The sequence below is a fragment of the Alosa pseudoharengus genome, unplaced genomic scaffold (assembly GCF_046254945.1).
Source record: "Alosa pseudoharengus isolate Yale_2024_CS ecotype anadromous, Long Island Sound unplaced genomic scaffold, YU_APseudo_1.1 YU_APseudo_1.1_scf_14, whole genome shotgun sequence".
In the NCBI taxonomy this organism is placed as follows: domain Eukaryota; kingdom Metazoa; phylum Chordata; class Actinopteri; order Clupeiformes; family Clupeidae; genus Alosa; species Alosa pseudoharengus.
The window spans coordinates 18221987-18244438 of NW_027468609.1; the positions used below are offsets into that span (position 1 = coordinate 18221987).

The following is a 22452-nucleotide window of genomic DNA, read 5'->3' on the forward strand; positions in this document are numbered from 1 at the left end:
GTTGCGCTAACTGTTCTAGTTTGTTACAAGCAGCATAGGCTGTCAGGCAGGTAGTTAACATAAACATTTTTTGCTAGGCTAGCCTTCCTGCTGCGACATTACACCATTACAAGTAGAGCTATTTTATCCAGTGTAATTTATCACTTACCACTATCTTGTTTTTTCTTGTCATCCTCTTCCTTCTTTTCTGGCTTCCGGACGCATAACTGTTTTATATTTTCGCGGCAGCAGAGATCACAAACCTGGCTGGCTGGCTGCTGTCGGCAACTACTTAGAGGGGCCCCCTTGAGGGGGATCCCGGTATTGCCGGTAACAATGTCGTTGCACTTCACTGCATTGACTATCAAAGGGGCGCTCACAGTTTGTCGTTGCATTTTATTCTTAATCAGTCGTTGTCTTGGGGCCCCTGGCCTGCTCGGGGCCCCAAGCAATTGCTTGGTTTGCTTGCCTTCTAGCGACGGGCCTGATTGGATCAGTCCAGTGTCCATATTGAAATTAACCAATGGGCCGCTGATTGCCCTTCCTTTGGGCCGATCGTTGGCCAAAATAATTAAATTATATAGCCTATTCTATCGGCCCAAAAGGTGCATCGGCCCACCGGGAAAATGCCCGGTATGCCAGATGGCCAGTCCGCCCATGCGTGTGTGCTTCCATATGCCGTTCAAGAAGAGCGTGTGCCTCTCATGTGACACGCCATGTGGTGGCCTTCCGACACAAGCAAGTCAGCACTCAAGTCAGCTGGGGCTTCCTTTATCTCTCCCCTCTATGACTCTTAATGTGTTCCACTGAGCTAATAAAACGAAAGAGAAAATTCAGCAAACTGTAGGGTAACACAGATTAGTTGTAAAGTGACGTGATGATGCCGATGAGGTGTGCTCTCTGCACTGATATTGTGGTATGTTCTTGAATGTAATGTAAAAATATGACATGGTTTGTAATCCAAATGCTTCATTTGTTAAATTGAGATTTAATTAATGTTATGTTTAAAGCATCCCACTAGTAATCTGTCCAGGTGATTTCATGGTTTCCTGTCTTTGTAAATATGGCTCATTTAAATGACCCCTACCAACCCTTAACACAGTGTCTTTAATCACCATTTGTGTGTCAGAGATTTGCATTGTCGGAGTTTGGTTTTGCAAATATTTCAGCAAAGTACAAAGAGAGTTAAATCAACTGAACCTCAGGAGAATGAAAACATGAAATGACTGAAATTCTGACTTTTATTTTGATGTGCGCGTGTGTGTGTGTGTGTGTGTGTGTGTGTTGTCTCCAGGTGAACAGGTCGTTGGATTTCCTGAATGACAGGAGCCCCCAGCACCCCTTCTTCATCATGCTGTCCCCTCCGGCCCCCCACTCCCCCTGGACCGCGGCACCCCAGTACCAGAAGTCCTTCAGCGATGTGAAAGCCCCACGGGACGGCAGTTTCAACAAAGCAGGCAAAGTAAGTGCAGGTCTCACTGAAGGAGCAACCTTTCTGTCTACCCTATCTATGTCTGTCGGTCTGTCTGTCGGTATGTTTGTCTGACCGACCTTGTCTCCGACTCTGACTCGGCGTGCCTTCTCTTTTTGACTTCCAGGACAAGCACTGGCTCCTGCGACAGCCTGTGAGCCCCATGCCAGAGAGCTCAGTGAAATATCTAGATGATGCATACCAAAAAAGGTACAATTCACAGTAGATTTTTACAGCCTTTTACAGACAAGACATGCTTCCTTTCCCTTCCTCTCTCATTAGTGTGCTTCCTTTCCCTTCCTCTCTCATTAGTGTGCTTCCTTTCCCTTCCTCTCTCTCATTAGTGTGCTTCCTTTCCCTTCCTCTCTCATTAGTGTGCTTCCTTTCCCTTCCTCTCTCATTAGTGTGCTTCCTTTCCCTTCCTCTCTCATTAGTGTGCTTCCTTTCCCTTCCTCTCTCATTAGTGTGCTTCCTTTCCCTTCCTCTCTCTCATTAGTGTGCTTCCTTTCCCTTCCTCTCTCATTAGTGTGCTTCCTTTCCCTTCCTCTCTCATTAGTGTGCTTCCTTTCCCTTCCTCTCTCTCATTAGTGTGCTTCCTTTCCCTTCCTCTCTCATTAGTGTGCTTCCTTTCCCTTCCTCTCTCATTAGTGTGCTTCCTTTCCCTTCCTCTCTCATTAGTGTGCTTCCTTTCCCTTCCTCTCTCTCATTGGGGTGCTTCCTTTCCCTTCCTCTCTCTCATTGGGGTGCTTCCTTTCCCTTCCTCTCTCTCATTGGGGTGCATATGATATGGTAAGGTGTGCTTGCAGTATGGTGCTGTGAGGTATATACTCTTCTCCATTTCTATTGGACAGTGCACCTCACCCAACATCAGATTATTGGTGTGCTTGCAGTATGGTGCTGTGAGGTATATACTCTTCTCCATTTCTATTGGACAGTGCACCTCACCCAACATCAGATTATTGGTGTATTTACAATGGTGTAGTCTACGTGATGCGCAGGACTATGCAGTATACCCACTTAAAAAGCATCACCATCTCAGTATACCCACTTAAAATAGGCAAGGATACGTATTAACATTTGGGGTTGATCACAGTATACCCACTACAGCTAACTACGACATCACAGTATACCCACTACAGCTAACTAGACTACACCCCTGGTGTATTACACAAGCATGTACATGTTCAATTTACAGTTTTGGGTTCAGAGACATTTTAATAGTTTCCTACTGTGTATACAGAGTATGGGTAGACATAGGCACTGACACCAAGTCTATGCCTAATAACTAATCACCACAGAATATAAGCACTGACACCAAGTCTATGCCTAATAACTAATCACCACAGAATATAAGCACTGACACCAAGTCTATGCCTAATAACTAATCACCACAGAATATAAGCACTGACACCAAGTCTATGCCTAATAACTAATCACCACAGAATATAAGCACTGACACCAAGTCTATGCCTAATAACTAATCACCACAGAATATAAGCACTGACACCAAGTCTAGACCCAGTAACTAATCACCACAGAATATAAGCACTGGCACCAAGTCTATGCCTAATAACTAATCACCACAGAATATAAGCACTGACACCAAGTCTAGACCTAATAACTAATCACCACAGAATATAAGCACTGGCACCAAGTCTAGACCCAATAACTAATCACCACAGAATATAAGGTAATGGGAGAATATTCTAGAAGCTCTTAAGCACCCAGCATTGATATGACCTCACTGAGCGTCGGTGTGCGTTTGCTGGTCTGTAGGTGGCAGACGCTGCTATCTGTTGATGACATGGTGGAGATCCTGGTGAAAAAGCTGGAAGAACTGAAGGAGCTGGACAACACCTACATCTTCTTTGTGTCCGATAATGGGTATCACACAGGTCTGTGTTGTTTTTGCATACTGTACATACAAAGACCCAAAATTAACACCCAGTTTCTATATTCAATATTCGAGGCATTGAATGAACATATTTGTGGCATTTCATATCTTAATGATGGGGTGATTTCATAGACTGTAAAAAATAGGGTGATTTTTTATTAGCAATGAAGGGTATACTCTTACAGATAAGAGGTAAATAACTTCTGCATTTGCTAGTCATCTGAAGGCCTGGAGACATATCAACTTTGTAAGTAAGGCTTGAATATATGCTGTGTTTCTCCTCTAGTCTGGCATCCATTAAAACCCGCTGTGTGTGTGTGTGTGTGTGCGTGTGTGTGTGTGTGCGCACGTGTGTGTGTGTGTGTGTGTGTGTGTGTGTGTGTGTGTGTGCGCACGTGTGTGTGTGTGTGTGCACGTGTGTATCCTGCAGGTCAGTTCTCGCTGCCCATCGACAAGAGGCAGCTGTATGAGTTTGACATCCGTGTTCCGCTCATGGTCCGAGGTCCTGGGGTCAAGGCCAAACTCGTCCTCCCTGTGAGTAAAGGGGACATTTTACACTCACATTCCATCCGTGCTGTAGAGGGTCATCAATTATTTTGTGTTTGCATTTGTGTTAGCCCACCATCGTAAACAAAAATCTCACCCCCACTTTGTTTTCCGTGCTGGAGTTGCTTTTTAATCAGTAGACACTGCATGGCCACATATGCATTATGTTGTGTTTGTGTGTGTTTGTGTGTTGGTGTTTGTGTTTGTCTTAGACTCCTGTGCTAAATATCGATCTGGGACCAACCATTCTGGACATAGCTGGAGTTAATCTCACTGAGGTCAACATGGATGGCCAATCTTTTCTGCCACAGATGGTGTGTGCGTGTGTGTGTGCACGCGTGTGATTTTCCAAATATTTCACTGGCCTTCCCATAAGCTTGATCTACATCCCCGGCCTACTCATCTTTATCCTCATTGACATTATCTTTTCCTTGAAAAAATGAAACATATTTTAATGTATACATGAATGTGAAACTGACAGAATACATTACGGTGATTTTCATAAATTAATAGTCATAATTCATAGATTAGTTCACTGCAACATGACAAATCAGTGTGTAATCTAAAATCTTATTGAGCCTTGTCCTCTTGAAATACTTTGTGTGCCTTTAAGTGCGCTGCCTGTTGTTCTAAATGGCCTCTCATGTCGGTCCTTTGCAGGCCCCTTCACTGCGCAACGGCACTGCCCGCTCCTTCTTCCTAGTTGAGTACACAGGGGAGGGAAACGCCTCGGAGGACCCGGCCTGCCCGAAACTGGGGCCTGGACTGGCTGTGAGTGGACAGTCTATGTTGATTCCTCTGCAGTGTTTATTTATGTGGATCGTCAGATCAAGAGAGTTCAGAGTTCAGTGTGGTTCAACCCCTTCATAGAGTTCAGAAATCAGCTTTATCGCCTCGTTGAATTAGTACTGTCACAGGGGTCATTGTATAGTACCAGTATATCTGGTTCTGCTCTCCGCATCCGTGTTCTGCATGTGGATTTGGCTTTGCATTTGGTTCATTCTATTCGTTGAAAGGGTTTCATTCTGTCAGGCAGAGTCAGGTGACCGGTGCTTGAAGACAGAGGTTCTCAACCTTCTAGGGTCCCAGGTCAAACCAGAACGCCAAGTCACAACGACTTCTGGTTACTGAGTATATGAATGTTGCACATATTCTTATGGACGATAACAGAGGTGTTCATTTTTATATGCCCATGTTTAGTCTGTAGAGAGTGTGCTATAGGCAGAGCATGCCTTGTGAGACTTGTGGCTTGTGAGACCTAAAGGAATTTATTTTGTGTTCATTGCTTTTTGTGAGAGTGTTTCTACTTATCTCAATAAGGAAAATAAATGATGAGCCTATGTTGAGTCCAAATATGTATTCTGAAGGCCTAAACAGAGCCCAGCCAAAAACTCCAATGCAATTTTGATAAACTTTGAGGGACGATTTTGCTACATACTATTTTTATTTATGTACCAGCATGCAAAATTTGAGCCTCCTACATGGTTTAGTTCTGGTCTTGTAAACTTTGACAAAAAAAAAGAGGCCCCGACACCCCCCTCCTCCCGTAAAACTGGCTCTATCTTGGAAAGTATTGATCTTACATAAAATTAATTTTACAGTGTGTCTCCTGGGTAACATCGGTACACCTGGTATTTTTTTCAGAATGTTTTGAGACCTAAGTGCGTGGGCCCTGGTTGAATTGATGTGGAATAAGAATTATGGGCAGCCGTGGCCCACTGGTTAGCACTCTGGACTTGTAACCGGAGGGTTGCCGGTTCGAGCCCCGACCAGTGGAGGGTTGCCGGTTTGAGCCCCGACCAGTGGGCCGCGGCTGAAGTGCCCTTGAGCAAGGCACCTGCTCCCCGAGCACCGCTGTTGAAGCAGGCAGCTCACTCCGCCGGGATTAGTGTGAGCTTCACCTCACTGTGTGTTCACTGTGTGCTGTTTGTGTTTCACTAATTCACCGATTGGGTTAAATGCAGAGACCAAATTTCCCTCACGGGATCAAAAAAGTATATATACTTATATACTTATACTTATACTGAATAACCCAGATCTGAATTGACCATAGGAAAGTAGAGTGTTAATTTTTACAGTGCGTTGAACATTAAGTAAGTAGGGGCATTATAGCAAGCTGACTTTCCCATTTCAGAATAAGTATGAGGAACCTTGAGCATCAAACAGTCACTCCATCAGTGAATATAGTCTACAGCAGATGTTCTATTGATTCTCTTGTGACGGATAAATGACCACCACAAACCCAACCTTGCCGTTGGTATAAAAGCCAATGTCTCTCTGCAGCACTGCTTTCCTGACTGCACGTGTGAGGATGCCTTCAACAACACGTATGCCTGTGTGAGAACATTGACTGGCTGCAACCTGCAGTACTGTGAGTTTGCAGACAACGAGGTGAGTCCTGTTCCAATTACACCCAATTGTGTATATGCATTATGGAGGACAAGAGCATGCATCAGTGATACACTGTGATAGTGGCATCTCACACCTAAACAAAGCACATCACAGTGAAACCGGATGTGGGTCAACACCAAGGGGCTGGAGTCTTTGTTGCTTATCTTTTATCTTGCTCTAATGATGCACCATGCACATACTAATAGTCGTTTAAAGCAATTTTTTATTCAGCAAAGATTTTTTCCTTTTTACTCTTCATGATTTATTTTTCAACAGGCTTTTTTTGTTTCTTAAATATATTTATTCTTCATTTGACCGTGTCTGTGGCTAATAGCTGTGCTCACGTCACTAACGCAGACAGTAATCTCGTCTGAGCAAAGCAGTTACAGAGTTCTGATGTTCACATATCAGTTTACTTAATAGCTCAATTTCTGTTTGAAGCAACATTCATAAATATTTCATCACATGCACTGTGGTTTATGGCCTTTCTCCCCTATGTCCAGTCGTTTGTGGAAGTGTACAACCTGACGTCGGACCCCCATCAGCTGGAGAACATTGTGAAGAAAGTGGACCCCGCTCTACTGCAGACCATGAATCAGCGGCTCATCAAGCTCCAGTCCTGCGTGGGGAGCAGTTGCCGTGACAACAAAAAATACTAACCCCCTCCCTCCTTGCCTGCCAACTGGACGCATCCGTGACCGTCCAGAGGAGGAAAATGACAACGTGTGAAACCCCCAAAGGGATTTCAGTATAGGCTGGACTCTGGAAAAGCAGTATTGTCATATCCTATCTGATGACCATTTCATAGCTGATATGTTTGCCAGCCTAAAGTTTAGATTTTAAGTCTGTTTTGGAGGATTATTTCCAAATAACCATTGCCCTGTTGATATCATCACAGAGGAATTAAGGGTTATGGTGTGATTATATATGTTATATATGTTTGTTCTTTCTTTTCAGCACTTTCAAGAGGATGAGCGATGAGAACTGTACAATGAAGTGAGACTCGATGAGTCTTTGGTCCTGCTGCAATGTCGGAAGGCAATATCTGATCTTTAAGCGTTTTAACATGCATCGCAGTCATATATCTCTCTGCTGACTCAGAAGAGTCTGTCAGCATGATGCTATCTTTTTCCCTTTTTTTTTTCTTTATCCTTCACGAGATCCGGTATACAACTGCACTCCAAAAAGCATATTCCATAAGAAACTGAAAACTGATGCCTGACATGATATGAGCCAAAGTCTTTCAAAGTCATTCTGTTTTTGTTGGAATATTTGTGATTTTTTTTAAGTGTACGTGGTGGTGGCCTCACGTATACATTAAGGTTATAGGACAGGAAAGGGATTTTAAACATTATACTGCTCCTTTTATTAAATGAAACTGTGATTATGTGCCTTATCATTTGCACTGAACCAGTATGGATGCCTTTTTTTGACAGAAATATGTTTGAAATTGTGGAAAAATCAATAAAATTATTATAGTTACAAAATCTTTACTTCTTTAGGCGTTGTCATTGAATTACATCCTCAAGCCATATGGGAATGGGGCTCATCTATGTCAGAAACATGTTTGGGCTTTTAGATAGATAGATTGATAGATAGATAGATACTTTATTGATCCCCAAGGGGACATTCAAAGGTCTCAGTAGCATACAGACATCACACACACAATGCACTTACAGCAGAAATGGTAAATATAAGTATAAGTATAAACATATAACCAAACTCCACTGTACAATAGAGACAGTAGAAGATAAGAAAAAGTAACAAAACGAAATACTAAATATACTATATAAATTAAATTAAAAAATCCACAGTGTGCTTGAGGGTGATCAAGCATGAGACGCTTGCAGTGACAGGGCCGGGACCGGCCTGTAGTTCTGTGTGCATGGTGAGGTGCTCAAGAGAGTGAGTGTCATGGTGAAGGTGCAAAAAGTAGTCCAACAGTAGTTCTGTGTGCATGGTAAGGTGCTCAAGAGAGTGAGTGTCATGGTGAAGGTGCAAAAAGTAGTCCATAGTCCTGTAATTCTGTGTGCATGGTAAGGTGCTCAAGAGAGTGAGTGTCATGGTAAAGGTGCAAAAAGTAGTCCAACAGTAGTCCAACAGTACAAGAATAAGGTCTAGAGACCAGCATAAATAATATGGACAAATAGGAGAGTAAAGTATAATGTTGACAAGGTAATATAAAAAACTGTCAGTGCAAGATCAGGTTGAGGTAATAGGGTTACAGTCATTCAGTATTGTAGCAGAAGCCATTGGTCATGTGTGCTAATATAGCATGAAAAGCAGTGTAGCAGTAAAACAGTAGTAAAAACCTTAGGCTGTGGACATTAGTAAAACAATAGTAAAACAGTAGTAAAGCAGTAGTGGGCAGTCAGTACTCAAACATGGAGAGGGTGGAGAGGCAGACAGACTAAGCAGAGAAGTCTATCTCTCCTCTTCCCTTTAGTGAAGCATTGAACAGTTCAATGGCCCTGGGGACAAATGACTTCCTCAGACTTTCAGTTGTACATGGCAGTGAGCGAAGTCTCAAGCTGATCAAGCTCTTTTGCTTTATAATAGTGCTGTAGAGTGGATGACATTCATTATCCAAGATGTTGATCAGTTTGTTCAGGGTCCTTTTGTCAGATATTGAAGTGATGCATTCCAGTTCAGCTCCCACTACAGAGCCAGCTTTCCTTACCAGCCTGTCAAGTCGCCCAGCATCCTTCTTCTTTGTGCTTCCTCCCCAGCATACCACTGCATAGAAGAGGACGCTGGCAACAACAGACTGGTAGAACATCCTGAGGAGCTTGCTGCACACATTGAAGGACCACAGCCTCCTCAGGAAGTACAGCCTGCTCTGCCCTTTCTTGTAGAGTGCGTCAGTGTTGGCTGACCAGTCCAGTTTATTGTCCAGATGGAGACCCAGATACTTGTAGGTGCTTACCACCTCCACATTGACCCCATCAAGGGAGACTGGTAGCAGAGCGGGCTTAGACCTGCGGAAATCCACCACCATCTCCTTGGTCTTTAAAGTGTTGAGTTGAAGGTGATTTAGTTTTACAAGTCCTCTGCTTTTGTGGTTAATTAGTTTCAAAAGCATCCAAATCAAAGCCAACATTGTTTTGCCATCATTAATCTGCATACCAGCAGTTTAGATATGCCTAACATTTTTGGAATATCATAAATAATGCTAACCCATCCAAAGGATAGATTCAAATACACTGCTCAAAAAACTTTAAAGGAGCACTTTGAAAACACATAATGGGAAACCATTAATGGGAAAAAACATCATGCTGGATATCTATACTGATATGGACTTTATGGTATATCTATAGTAATATGTTAGAAACGAAAGGATGCCATATCGTTTTTTGGAAATGAAAATGATCAACTTACAAAGGGCTGAATTCAAAGATCCCCTGAAAATCAAATTGAAAAAATTATATGGCAGGCTAGCACTCAGTAGTTCATATGGCCCTCGACATGCTTGACTTTGGGGCATGCTCCTAATGAGAGGGCGGATGGTGCCCTGGGAGATCTGCTCCCAGATGTGGACACGGCCATCACTGAGCTCCTTCATAGTCTGCGGTGCAACCTGCCGGTGTTGGGTGAACCAGTGTGAATGTCCCAGAGGTGTTCTATTGGATTTAAGTCAGGGGAATTTGGGGGACAGTCTTCATCCTCCAATTTCTTCATCCTCCAGGAACTGCCTGCACACTCTCGCCACATGTGGTCGGCCATTGTTGTGCATCAGGAGGAACCCAGGGCTGACTGCACCAGTACAGGGTCAGACAATGGGTCTGAAGATTTTATCCAGATACCTAAGGGCAGTTATCGTTCCATTGTCTTGCCCGTAGAGGTCTGTGCCTCCCCAGACCATCACTGACCCACCACCAAACCTGTCATGCTGAATGAAGTTGCAGGCAGCATAGAGCTCTCTATGACAATCTCCAGACCCTTTCATGTCTGTCACAAGTGCTCTGGGTGAACCTGCTCTCATCTGTGAAAAGCACAGGGCACCAGTGTCTGACCTGCCAAATTTGTATTCTATGGCAAATGTCAGTTAAGCTCCACGGTGCTGGGCCATGAGCACAGGTCCCTCTAGAGGCCATTAGATCGATCCTCAGGCCACCCTCATGAAGTCTGTTTCTGACAGTGTGGTCAGAGACATTCACACCAGTAGCCTGTTGGAGGTAATTTTGTAGGGCTCTGGCAGGGCTCCTACTGTCCCTCCTTGCACAAAGGAGCAGATACTGGTCCTGCTGCTGGGTTAAGGACCTTCTACTACCCTGCCCAGCTCTCCTAGAGCAACTGCCTGTCTCCTGGAGACTGCACTGGGAGACAGCAATCTTTCTGGCAATAGAATATTTTTGTGTGCCATTCTGGTGAAGTTGGACTACCTGTGCAACCTTTGTAGGTTCCAGGTATTGGCTTATGCCAGTAGTGACACTGACCCTAGCCAAATGCAAAAAATCAGTCAAGAAGGAAAAGATGGAAAAACCTGTAAAACCATTGTAAAACCATTCCTGTTTTGGGGGTCATCTCATTGTTGCCCCTCTAGTGGACCTGTTGTTAACTTTGTTGACATCAAAGCAGGTGAAACTGATTCACAACCACCTCTGCTCTTATGAAAAAGTGTTCTCTTATTTTTTTCAAGCAGTGTTACTCTAGTGTAACTTCAACATAGTATAGCTGGGACAATACATAATGGAATAGATACTATTGTTTGTAAGGGAATAGGCAGCATCCAATGGAAACATATTTATCATAAACATATATTTAACATATATTTTAGATGTCAAAGTACATGGGCAATATTGAGACATGCTTTTAGACAAAAGCTTCACCTCTAGGATAATTTAACAGTTTTAATGATGGTTTAAGTAAATACAATGAGAAGCAATAAGCACGGTTCAAGAGGGAATGGAAATACACTATTTGATTTCAAATATTTCAGGAATTCACCAAAATATGTGTAAGTATGTCTCAGTGTACGTATGTGTACATTCAGACATATTTATAAACTGCCTTCTGTTCCAAAGTCTGTATTTCCATCTTGACAGGGCACTTGTAAAAGTGCGAGAGCAGAGTCTCTGTGTAGCCAATCAGGAAGTAGAATTTCTGTGGCGGCAGCTTCTGAAGCATCAGGCCACATATCACAATGAGGTTCCCGCGGCGTTTGATGACCAGCTCATTGGCTAGGCAACCGTGGAATGTGCCATAGATGAAGCGGCGAATGAAAACGTCCTCTACGGTTCTGTCAGCAGCACCCTCTTCCTCATGCAGGTTACCTGTTGGGAGAAAGACAGGTGGGCAGTAATGTAAAGCTTTGAGACTTTACTTAGGGACTTTACTCACTAACACTTTATTTACTTCACTTACTAATAGAGGCAAGAAGAAACATATAGCCCCAATGTTAAAAAAAAGAGTGATCAGAGATCCTCTAAAGCAGCACTTGTCACTTGTCCTTTCTCCCACAGGCCTACTTCCAGAAACTGCAGAAAGGCTTGCCGTGCAAGGACTGGCTTGCTGAGCTACACTGGCTCTACGGGCACTCAATTGACATCAATGACAGAAGCCTGCAGAAGACGTGCTGTCTGAGAGGTCTTCGTACTGGGAATGTGCGCACAGGTGCAGGACGTGGGTATGTTACTTACTGGTGTGTGCAGATAGCCAGCCTTTTCGATGACCTATCTGGTGTGGATGGAGCGCCTGCTCATAGTTCAGGGGTCGGTCACCTTTCCCCACACGAATACGGGCAGCTCTGTTCTGTGGAGACAACCAAGGACAGAAAGGAGAATGACACAGAGCTGGGGAAAGTTTGTGTGTGTGTGTGAAAACTCCAAAGAAAAGAAAAATAAACAGACTTAGTAGAGGCCATGCTGTCTGGTATTTGATTTGCCAGCCAGAATATAAATGAGGAAAAAGGCTTACAGTTTTTGCTCTTTCCCAGAGGTGTAAAAGTCACACTTAACACAGGTGATATTACTAATTAGCTCATCTACCTGGCTAAGCTGATTTAGTGAATGGTTGGAGCAAATATGTGGCAGGACTTTCTGAAACCGGACCTTTACAACTCTTTGCCCTTTCCCTGAAAGTGACAGGTAAGTATTATGTAGTCGACCCACAAGCATTAGAATTGTCTATGGAAGTAAGGCGACTATTCGTCTGTGTAACGAGGAAACCAATCAGCATCATTCTCAATAAATTCTGGCAATAACATATCTTAAGTTTAGAATAGCTAAAGCATATATTATGGAGAACACTACACTGGTGTGTATTATCATGGTGTTACCTTGTAACATATCGCAGTTGAATGAATTCCTCGCACTCCCAAAGTGGAGTCACCAATGGACAGTCTTCGAAGCGTAGCCTGTACAAAACACACACACACACAGACAGACAGACAGACAGACAAACAGTTTTAGTCGATAAATTCGCAGACGCTGCAAGCAGATGTTTGTCTTGTACTGAACATGAGCTAGCCAATGCCAGTACATCATGGTGCTACTAGCGAGCTTAGTCACAACCATGTTCATGTTTGAAAAGGTATAATTATGGCAAGAGTAAAGTACACCACGTAGGTTACACAATATATTTGTCTGCAGCTAATTACACTAAAATAAAAAAAGTTATTTCTCACCCCTAACAGCGCACACCGACTTATCAAGGGCGTCGCCATTTTGACAGACGTCACGTGGGCTGGGCATTTATTTGTACATTTGACACATTTGTTATATTTTTCATTTTGATATATGGAAACCTTGGAAGTGATAATAATTTATATTATACATTTAGTATGAATGGTTGCTTACTTTATATATTTATATATTTGTCCCGCGCAGTTTCTTTTCGTTTTCCTTTTACTGGTAGGAACTATTATGTATAGCAATAACTGCACTCCGTACAAGAAACAAATGTAACACGCGATAGAAGCTCTAGAACAAAATAGACGGCCAGTCCAGCCGACAGTCGGGTTTAGTTAGGCAGTTGAAGGGAATTAGATTTACAAACTTTCACGTTTGTCAAATTTAGTAATATTTCAGCCAATAAATTAGTACTAGCTCTATTAAACATTAACAATGTCATCGCCGATAGAAATGACTGAAATGTATGACAACGCTCTACTTGGGATCTTACAACACGTTGGAAATATACAGGATTTTCTACAGGTCTACTTTGGATTTCTTTACCGAAAAACAGACTTCTACCGTCTTCTTTCAGTTCCAAATGACCGCATGGGCTTTCCCCCTGGTGTAGCAGAGAAAATGGTCCTCAAAGTAAGTAACAAAATAACACCTGTGAACTCCAACATCTGGTTGAATTCTTCATTACTGGTATACATAGAAGTTGTTGCGAAGAATGCACACATGTTCAGTAGGCCTAGGTTAGTAGTTCAGGTTGTGCACAAGTTGCACTATTTAAAGACTGCATAATAGCCATTTCTATGTAGAAATTCGTCAGAGGGAATACATACTCTTGTTTACACACATTGTGTGTGAGTGTTTGTCATGTCTCTTCTGAAAAACATCAGGGTGCAGGCTATGACAGGACGATCAGGCTACCCCGGATGTTCAGATGGTCCCGCTTTATTGGCTCCTTGAGTAAAATGTGTTTGTAGATTGTGTGACTACTAGGTTACATCAATTAATCAATTAATTTCTAATTGCAGCTTCATGAACTTCATCTTTAATTACTCGTCTTTGTGACTAAATATCTGTGGCATCATATGGACAAAACAAAACATTTGAGAACACGCTCAATTTTTTCTGTTTTATGACATTTTCTCAAAGAAACAACTAAACGATTAATCGAGTAATAAATAATCGACAGGTTAATCGACTATGGAAAATTAATAATTATCTAATGAACTGAAATATATGCAGCAGTGCACTGTTGTCACAATGAAAGTGAGAGTCCAAAGTATTTTTGCTTTTTCTTCTCTCATCAGACCTTCAAAATCTTTGAGAAGTTTGCCATTGCCGACCGGGAGCGCGAAGCGCAACGCCGAGCACCAGCAGCGATTCAAGAGCTGGAGGTGCAGTCAGGGCAGCCGGAGGCAGGAGCCGTCGCCGCAGCGACAGCAGCATCAGCATCGGCATCCAGCCGCCGCACGGTGGAGGCCAGTGCTCCATCCCAGTCCCCGTCGTCATCCCCAGCTGTCGCTCCGTCTCCAGCCTCTCTCGCTGCCTCCTCACAGTCCCAGAGCACCAGTGTTGCGCAGCAATCAGGGGGTGACCAGGCAGCGGCGTCCACCTCTGCAGGAGCGACTGCAGCAGACCCGTGAGTGTTTAGTGTGTGAGAGGATGTTGCTCACATTACAATTCATGCAATCTGCTTCTTGTGTGTGTCGCTGTCCCTGAATACACCCCCTGCTCCCTATAAGAGTCTAACGAAATAGAAGGATCTGATTGATTTGACAGTAATGTTGCTCAAACTGGACATAAATATTTTGCTTTAGAGCCAAATCAGCTTCCCAGAGCAACCCGGACAGCTATAACGGGGCTGTGAGGGAGAACTACACCTGGTCCCAGGACTACAATGATGTAGAGATCAAAGTTCATGTTGAGCCGAATATCCTCAAGGGCAAACAGGTGATGTGGTTTTCTCTCTACAGGCTTTTATAATCTTACGCAGAGCAGAGTATAAATGTTTACATTCATCAACCATATATGTGAATTTGACTCATGTCCTGTAGTTATATACGATGTTTAGACAATATATACTGTAAGGCATTTTTATGAGCATTAAGTAAAATGAGAAAATGAGCATTAATGCAAAATCTGCAATCCTGTTTTTTTTTTAAATATGCAATCAACACATTATACGTTGGTACTGAATCATCACGTTTTAAAAGAGGAAAGTGGCACTTTTGATTGATGACCTGAAATTTAGTAGCATTAACTTTAATGGGTTTGTTTCCAGGTGTCGGTTAACTTTCAGTCAGACAGACTTCGCGTTGCCTTGAAAGAGGGTTCAACAGAGAGGGTCCTGGTCGAAGGGGAGCTTTGTCACAAGATCAACACGGAGAACTCACTCTGGAGTCTAGAGCCCGGACGATGCATCCTGGTAGGAAGTGTACCCTTAACTCACAGACCCAGCCTTTTGGGGCTTGTTCAACTCTTGCTGAAATGACAAATTTCCAAATGTAGAAAAAATGCAATCACACCATCATCCTGTAGAGTGCTGTAGTAACGTGTGTGGGTTTTGTTTCCGCAAGTTTTGTTTCGTCACATACAAAAGTGGTCAAACTGTAAAGAAATGCACAAAAATAAGTCCGCCCACTTGGTGTTTACTGTTATACAGATACATAGATACAGTGCCTTGTAAAAGTATTCACCCCCATGATAAAGTTGACTAAAAAGAGGAATAAAAAAAATAATCTTTTGGAAATTGATCTCAATACCTTAATTAAAAAAACGAGGGAAAATCCAACCTTTAAGGACACCAATTTTCTTTGTGAATGAATAATGTATCGTAAATAAACACATGTTCTTCATTAAAATACAGGGTGCATTAGTATACACCCCCCTATGTTAAATTCTCATAGAGGCAGGCAGATTTCTATTTTTAAAGGCCAGATATTTCATGGATCCAGGATACTATGCATCCTGATAAAGTTCCCTTGGCCTTTGGAATTAAAATAGCCCTACATCATCACATACATAGAAATAGTGGGTTTAGGTGGGTAGGTGTGAAAGAGAGAGTGGAGGACTCTGTGTGTGTGTATATGAGAGAGAGGTGTGTGTGTGTGTGTGTGGCATCAATTTAACCTGTGTGTTCTCCTCCAGGTCTCGCTCAGTAAGTTGGGAGAGGTGTGTGTGTGTGGCATCAATTAAATTTAACCATCGTGTTTTCCTAACTTAGTAAGTGGAGAGAGGTGTGGTGGAGTGTGTGTGTGTGTGTGTGGCATCAATTTAACCATCGTGTTCTCCTCCAGGTCTCGCTTAGTTAGTTGGGAGAGGTGTGGTGGAGTTTATGTGTGTGTTTGTGTGTGTGTGTGTGTGTGTGTGTCTGTCATCAATTCAATTTAACAATCCTGTTCTCCTTCAGGTCTCGCTCAGTAAGTTGGGAGAGGTGTGGTGGAGCGCTGTGCTGAAGGGGGAACAGGAGATCGACATCAACCAGATCAACCGTGAGCGCTCAATGGCAACGGTTGACGAGGAGGAGCATGCAGTGCTGGACCGACTGACGTTCGACTACCACCAGAAACTCCAGGGGAAACCTCAGAGTCATGAAATGGTAAGAAAAGCCTTCCATACTAAATTTGGGATCTAGTGCCCATGGGGATCCAACCTGCGGTCATATCTCTCTCCCCCATTCGTTCCCCCATTAATCAGGGCAGCAGTTTGCAGATTATATTATGTGTTTACATAATTGCAAAAGGGTTCTCAACTGTTGTAGAACAAAACGGCTGATCTTTAATGTAATATCTACATTGCCCATTATCAGCAACCATTCATTCCAAGGCACATTCTGTTCACTAATCCAACATCGTTTTAAAAGGCTAACTGAGAAAACATTGGAGAACCTTTTTGCAATTATGTAAGCGCATAATGTAATCTGCAAACTACTGCCCTAAAAAAAACAATGCAACTGATCTCAGCTGGTATACTGTCTATAATGGAGTGGAATGGACATTTCTAAGTGACCATAAACTTTTGACCAGTAGTGTATATAAAACAAAAAAGCTTGTAGTATATTTAAAGGTAAAGGTAACTGACATTTAGCACTTTTAAACAAAGCAACATGGACTCACAACGGCAGGGTCTGGAATTGTTGCACTGTGGTCATTGTTAGACCATGGCTACCACTACACACTAATTATCCAGTTGTGGAACAACAGTCTTTGGACTGATGAGAATAAAGATCAGGTAGATCAGTGAAATTAAATTAAAATAGGGTTACAATACTCATCCACATTTAATTATAAATATTTAAATAGATATGTTTGTTTATATTGTTTTTTTTAATTGTATTACTACTGTTCTCTACAGCAGTGTTTTTCAACCTTTTTTGTGCCACGGCACACTTTTGACACTTAAAATGTCCCACGGCACACTAACATCCTGTGTGAAGAAAAAATAAACATACCATAGCCTAAAATTTCAAATAATACACAGATATGGCCTTATTATGGCTTCTATGCAAGACCTGCTCAATAAAACAAGCGCCCTCTGTTTAATTTGTAGGTGACTACAATCTAATTTAATTGTTGTTATGAACTGGATATGTGATGATTCTGTGAATACTGGACATGGGGCCCCCGTTGTACAATGCCTGCATACCACAAATAGTGCAATCATACAATCAATGAGAGCATGTGGTTATAAATTCTTTGATGCAACAGTTGCTTTTCTGGACCAGTGAGTGACATTTGGGTAATTTTCTGCGGCACACCTGATGATCTCTCACGGCACACTAGTGTGCCCCGGCACAGTGGTTGAAAAACACTGCTCTACAGTATCTTACACTGTTTGTCATTAAATGTTATTAAGCTTTGTTATTAACATTTTATTAGATAGATAGAGATAATTTCTCATAGGATAAATAAAGTTATTTAAATATTGAGACATCACCATCACTAACAGCCAGCCCTATTTCTGCTGAATGACTGTAAAGATACCTAGATCAAGTGCCATGTAAATGTAAGGTGTTGTTGTTGTATATGGTCAATCTGATGCCCACTTTCTAGGCTTGAGGCATCTCAGTAAGTCTGTGTGAGTAGATCTCAGCGCTCTCTTTCTCCCTGTGTTGCAGAAAGTCCATGACATGCTGAAGAAAGGTTGGGACGCCGAGGGTTCCCCCTTCAGGGGTCAGCAGTTTGACCCGTCAATGTTCGACATCCCTCCTAGCGCTGTCCAGTTCTGAAGTTCACATTAGCAAACAAACAAACATAAACACAAACACAAACACAAGCACACGTACCTCAGCGGGCACACACCTGATTTGTGGTGCGCACCCTCCAGTGGGAGGAGATAGAACGCCTCATGGTGTGGTGACCCAGCTCTGATTCAAATGCCAATAAAAGAAAAGAGAGGCTTGATTGACAGCTATGAAATCTGATTGGCTCTTGAGTAGGCCTCCCTCCTCTCCCTTTGTGTTGGGCATGATGGCACGTGTCTCTTTTAGACAAGTTGCAGTTACAATGAAATGTTTGCTTTTTTCATGTGGTTAGTGTTGCGTGATTGAGAGGAAAATGTCACGGGAGCTTATGATTGCAGTGTTGAAATGGTGGACAGACGACCCCTGTCACATCACCTGTTTATATTGTATTTTTCTTTCCCTCTTATCAAACCAACTTTTTTTTTATTTGGTGTGGTGGAGGGATCTGTGACATAGTTAGAAATCAACTTAAATGTCAAATGTTAGGGCCAAGGTTTTAAATGGCAGGTCCTGACATTGGAAGATTTTGACAGACCAGAGTTTACTTTTGGGTCCTTTTGAAATATTTTGCTTGTTTGTGTGTGCCTGATTTCAATAAATACAGGCGTCTGTTTAACGTGAACATGTCTTTCCATTTGTTCTTAAAATGCTTGATAACCTGCAGTGACACACACTGCTAGTTTCGGATTGTTTACCTAATACGTTCACTTTATCAACTCCTTGCAGTGCAGAATGTATCCAGGAGAGGGCGCTGCAAGCCGATACGGTCATATCGGCATATTGAAACTTGACATGATGTTAAATATCATTGCTATTCCCCTTCATTACAGTGTGTCTGTACTGTAGTTACATGCGTAATAACACAAATGAATGCGGTGTTCGAGAATGTATAAACAGAGAATTAATAGTAGCCTAGCATAGGCTACACTATGTGAACGGTAGCCTATATTGTCCTATATTGCGCCAAGTGATAGTAAGTGTTGTTAGTATTTAAATCGATGGACACAGGAGCAACACTCCGCCCTCTGTCGAGGAAGCCTGGGAACTGACGGAGGAGTCGGCGGATATCGAGTGTGGTGCGACTGAACCAACCGCACACACTTCAAGAGAGGGGTTGGAAAGGCAGCCAAGCCTGCGCGTCAGCAAACCTCTCCCTTACGCGAAAACATCTACTTTTCTGTAGTTTTAAACAAAAAGCTACTGCCGCCTGCTCACCTGCTCACAGGAAATTAACTTAAGTGTTTCGATCATAAGGTGGAGTTTAATTTTTGGGTAGCCAGGAGCCGCGTTGAAAGACGGAGACATGGCAACGACAACCTGTACACGTTTTACTGACGAATATCAGCTATACGAGGAACTCGGAAAGTAAGAATTTGTTTCAGCATTGTTGAAAATATGTAGCTAATTAATGTTATAAGAAATATTTGGAAATATTGGTATGTTTCTCTCATTTTCTCGGTTTGCATATTTGCAAATGTGTGCGTTGGTGGAGCTGGCGGAATGAAGACTGTATAGCCTACTTCTGCACTTTCACAATTCTTCTAACACTCTCATATGACAGTCACCGAAGGTGGTTGTCATTAAAAGTTAGTGAGCCGAGTCCATTGACTTGCTGGTGTTGGCGACAGTTGCCTACATTCTGCCTCCCCCAGCCGTCCACACCTCCTACAGCCGCAGCAGCAGGGTCGCTACAGCCACCCCGCGTTTTGACAGCTCAAAATGTCTCCGTCTTTGCCGGCCCTGCAAGAGTTGCACGGCAGCCGGAGACAGTGACATTTTGAGCTGTCAAAACGCGGGCGGCTGTTTGCTGTCTATAAAATGCCCGTGGTGGCGAAGCATGCCTAGTGCCTGACGTGAGGAAATTGCCCCCCAGTTAGTATTGCGTTTCTTTGCCTGGTTTTCTCCTAAATTATTGAACGCCCCCCACCCCCGCCCGTCTTGTCAACCACAGGCGTTATCTAATAGACTCCGTGTGATTATGTTACACACATTTATATTTGTCCTGAAGGGAGTCGGTGTCCACGAGGTGTCTGCCGTTTCGAGGTTTATGCGATTCCGTTTCAATGTTGACAGATCGGTAACGGACATGCGCGCCAATCGCGCGTGGGTTGATCTGTTGAGAGAAAGGTCTCTCTCTCGTTCGTTTGTGTAAATCGGTTGGTAGCAGACCTGGACCTACAGCAATTTATACACAGGAATACTGGTTGTGATATTATAAAGATTTCGTTTTCTCTGTAGCCTACACATTAAGATAAAGTCATGATTAAAAAAAAAGTTCCCGTTTCGGAAACAAGGTTTCACTTTTGGTTATCTTGCTACCTTAAAAGCAACTGTGAACAAGGACTTGGGTTTGTTTCAGCTATAAATACGATTAGCCTAATGAGAATGTTGAGTTTGAACCTGAGATACAACCTACCAGCAAAAATTCATACATTTTTCAATATCTGATAGATTGTTTAGCAGAGGTTGTTGAAATTGGCACATTGCCCCTTTTGGCCTATAGGCTAAACATATTTTTCCGAATCAGCATTGGCCATAGGCTATAGTGTGTCTTTCTGAATTTGCTTATTACATTTGCCTTCAAAATGCCATTAAGCTGTTTTGCCTTCAGGTTAGTTATTGTAAGTGTAATGAGAGCAGCCATGGGTTGTTCCCTTCCAGATTTTGAGTCCTGGCAATTCAATATCTTTTTATCCTATGAGCACTGGTTCTTTGCATAATCCTGAATGATCATCAATGAAGAAGGCCGTGGATAGGCCTACAAGTCCCCCCAAGTCAGTGTGAATGGGCCATTTTTAGCAAATAATGGGAGTTTATTTGTGTTTTAACTCCCATAAGATTATGTGCAGCTTCACTAACCGTGACCACTGTCAGACTATAACTATAGGAGCTGTTGTACGTGTGAATGGCGATTACTTTAGGTGTGAATAACTTGAGGACACAAGAGTTAAAGATATTTTTGTATTACATGGCGCCAGTTGTGTGTTAAATGTGGAAGAGTGTGTGTGTGTGTGTGTGGGGGGGGGATACTAGGAAAGAGAGAGAAAGAGAAAGAAAGAAAAAGAAAGAACTCTGTATGTTTGTGGGAGAGAGAAATAGTGGGTTTAGGTGGGTGGGTGTGAAAGAGAGAGTGGAGGACTCGGTGTGTGTGTCTGTGTGTGTGCATGTATGTGAGGTGTTTGTGTGTGTATCAGGTGTGTGTGTGTGTGTGAGGTGTTTGTGTGTGTCTGTGTGTTGTGGCTCCTTTCCCTGCGCTTTGACAGACATATGAGCTCAGTAAATCAGCTCTCTGCAGGTTGGCATCTCCTCGGAGACCGTACACGTCACTCACACACTGATGAGAAACACACACACACACACACACACAGGCACACACACACACAGCTATACATGCACACATACAGAGATGAGAAACACACACACACACACACACACACAGATTAGAACCAAACACACACACACACACACACTTCTGACAGTCCACCTACACACTGGGCCAGTCAGTGGCACTGCTCAGCACCCATGCAGCTCTTCAGCTCTGCAGGCCAAACCTTCCCCGCTACCTCTCTCTCTGTGTGTGTGTGTGTGTGTGTGTGTGTGAGAGAGAGAGAGAGCGTGTACGTTTGTCTGTGAGTGTGTGTGTGTGTGTGTGAGAGAGAGAGAGTGTGTACGTGTGTCTGTGAGTGTGTGTGTGTGTGAGAGAGAGAGAGTGTGTACGTGTGTCTGTGAGTGTGTTTGTGTGTGTGTCTGTGAGTGTGTTTGTGAGTAAGTGAGTCTGTGATTGAGTCCGTCTGTAAGCGAGTGCCTCTGTAAGTGTGTCTGCTAGTTTGTCTTTGAGTTTGTCTATGCGTCTTCCTGACACATGCCTGAGCATGTAGTTTTTTCTGTTGGTCTTTACCTCCTCTACTTTGTCAGTTGAGTGTTTGGTTGTGTTTGCTAAGAATGACAAGCTGAACTGCTATGTGTGTCTGAGTGTGTGTGTGTGTGTTTTTTTATGTTTGTTATGTGTATGTGTGTGACGTGATGTGAGACACTTCTAACATATCTTTCACATCTGTTCTACTTGTGGATGGAGAGCTGTGAATGGTATGTCTTTATAACCTGTTAAGAATGACAAAGTGAATGCTGTGTGTGTGTGTGTGTGTGTGTGTGTGTGTGTGTGTGTGTGTGTGTGTGTGTGTGTTTCAGTAAGTGAGCTTTGAATCGTATGTGTTTGTAACCTGTTATAGCGTCTGAGTTCACACTCCCAAGCAATTACCATACAAGTCAACGGGGTGATCTTGATCCCCCCGTTGACTTGTAT

The 22452-nt window shown here is 42.9% G+C and overlaps 4 protein-coding genes across 5 annotated transcripts in view; 3 read left to right on the forward strand and 1 right to left on the reverse strand.

Moving 5' to 3' along the window:
* The window catches only part of gnsb (glucosamine (N-acetyl)-6-sulfatase (Sanfilippo disease IIID), b), a 19638-nt gene extending 11868 nt beyond the window's left edge, over window positions 1–7770 (forward strand). Inside the window, exons 6-13 of one of the 2 annotated variants that reach the window (XR_012986776.1) lie at window positions 1274–1441; window positions 1578–1660; window positions 3227–3345; window positions 3775–3878; window positions 4103–4204; window positions 4551–4661; window positions 6157–6281; window positions 6785–7004. Coding sequence is in view for 1 of the 2 variants with exons in the window: in XM_076284028.1 (XP_076140143.1) it covers window positions 1274–1441; window positions 1578–1660; window positions 3227–3345; window positions 3775–3878; window positions 4103–4204; window positions 4551–4661; window positions 6174–6281; window positions 6785–6940 (951 nt within the window). In the remaining variant the exon portion in view is untranslated. Of the gene's footprint in view, window positions 1–1273; window positions 1442–1577; window positions 1661–3226; window positions 3346–3774; window positions 3879–4102; window positions 4205–4550; window positions 4662–6156; window positions 6282–6784 lie in introns of both variants that reach the window. The other variant, XM_076284028.1, reaches the window with a different exon arrangement.
* Window positions 7771–11113: 3343 nt separating this feature from the next.
* On the reverse strand, window positions 11114–12961 carry mrps24 (mitochondrial ribosomal protein S24). Its single transcript, XM_076283236.1, has 4 exons — window positions 12907–12961; window positions 12559–12636; window positions 11921–12032; window positions 11114–11554 (listed from the first exon to the last, which is right to left on the reverse strand). Exons 1-4 carry the CDS (start codon window positions 12943–12945, stop codon window positions 11271–11273), a joined length of 513 nt encoding a protein of 170 aa, XP_076139351.1. The 5' UTR covers window positions 12946–12961; the 3' UTR covers window positions 11114–11270.
* Window positions 12962–13185: 224 nt separating this feature from the next.
* Window positions 13186–18771, forward strand: nudcd3 (NudC domain containing 3). Its single transcript, XM_076284030.1, has 6 exons — window positions 13186–13543; window positions 14215–14546; window positions 14725–14857; window positions 15189–15332; window positions 16317–16505; window positions 18024–18771. Exons 1-6 carry the CDS (start codon window positions 13346–13348, stop codon window positions 18132–18134), a joined length of 1107 nt encoding a protein of 368 aa, XP_076140145.1. The 5' UTR covers window positions 13186–13345; the 3' UTR covers window positions 18135–18771.
* A 453-nt stretch (window positions 18772–19224) lies between these two features.
* The window catches only part of camk2b2 (calcium/calmodulin-dependent protein kinase (CaM kinase) II beta 2), a 73836-nt gene continuing 70608 nt past the window's right edge, over window positions 19225–22452 (forward strand). The window contains exon 1 of the mRNA XM_076284051.1: window positions 19225–19514. Within this exon, the coding sequence (XP_076140166.1) occupies window positions 19453–19514 (62 nt within the window). The 5' untranslated portion in view covers window positions 19225–19452. The remainder of the gene's footprint in view (window positions 19515–22452) is intronic.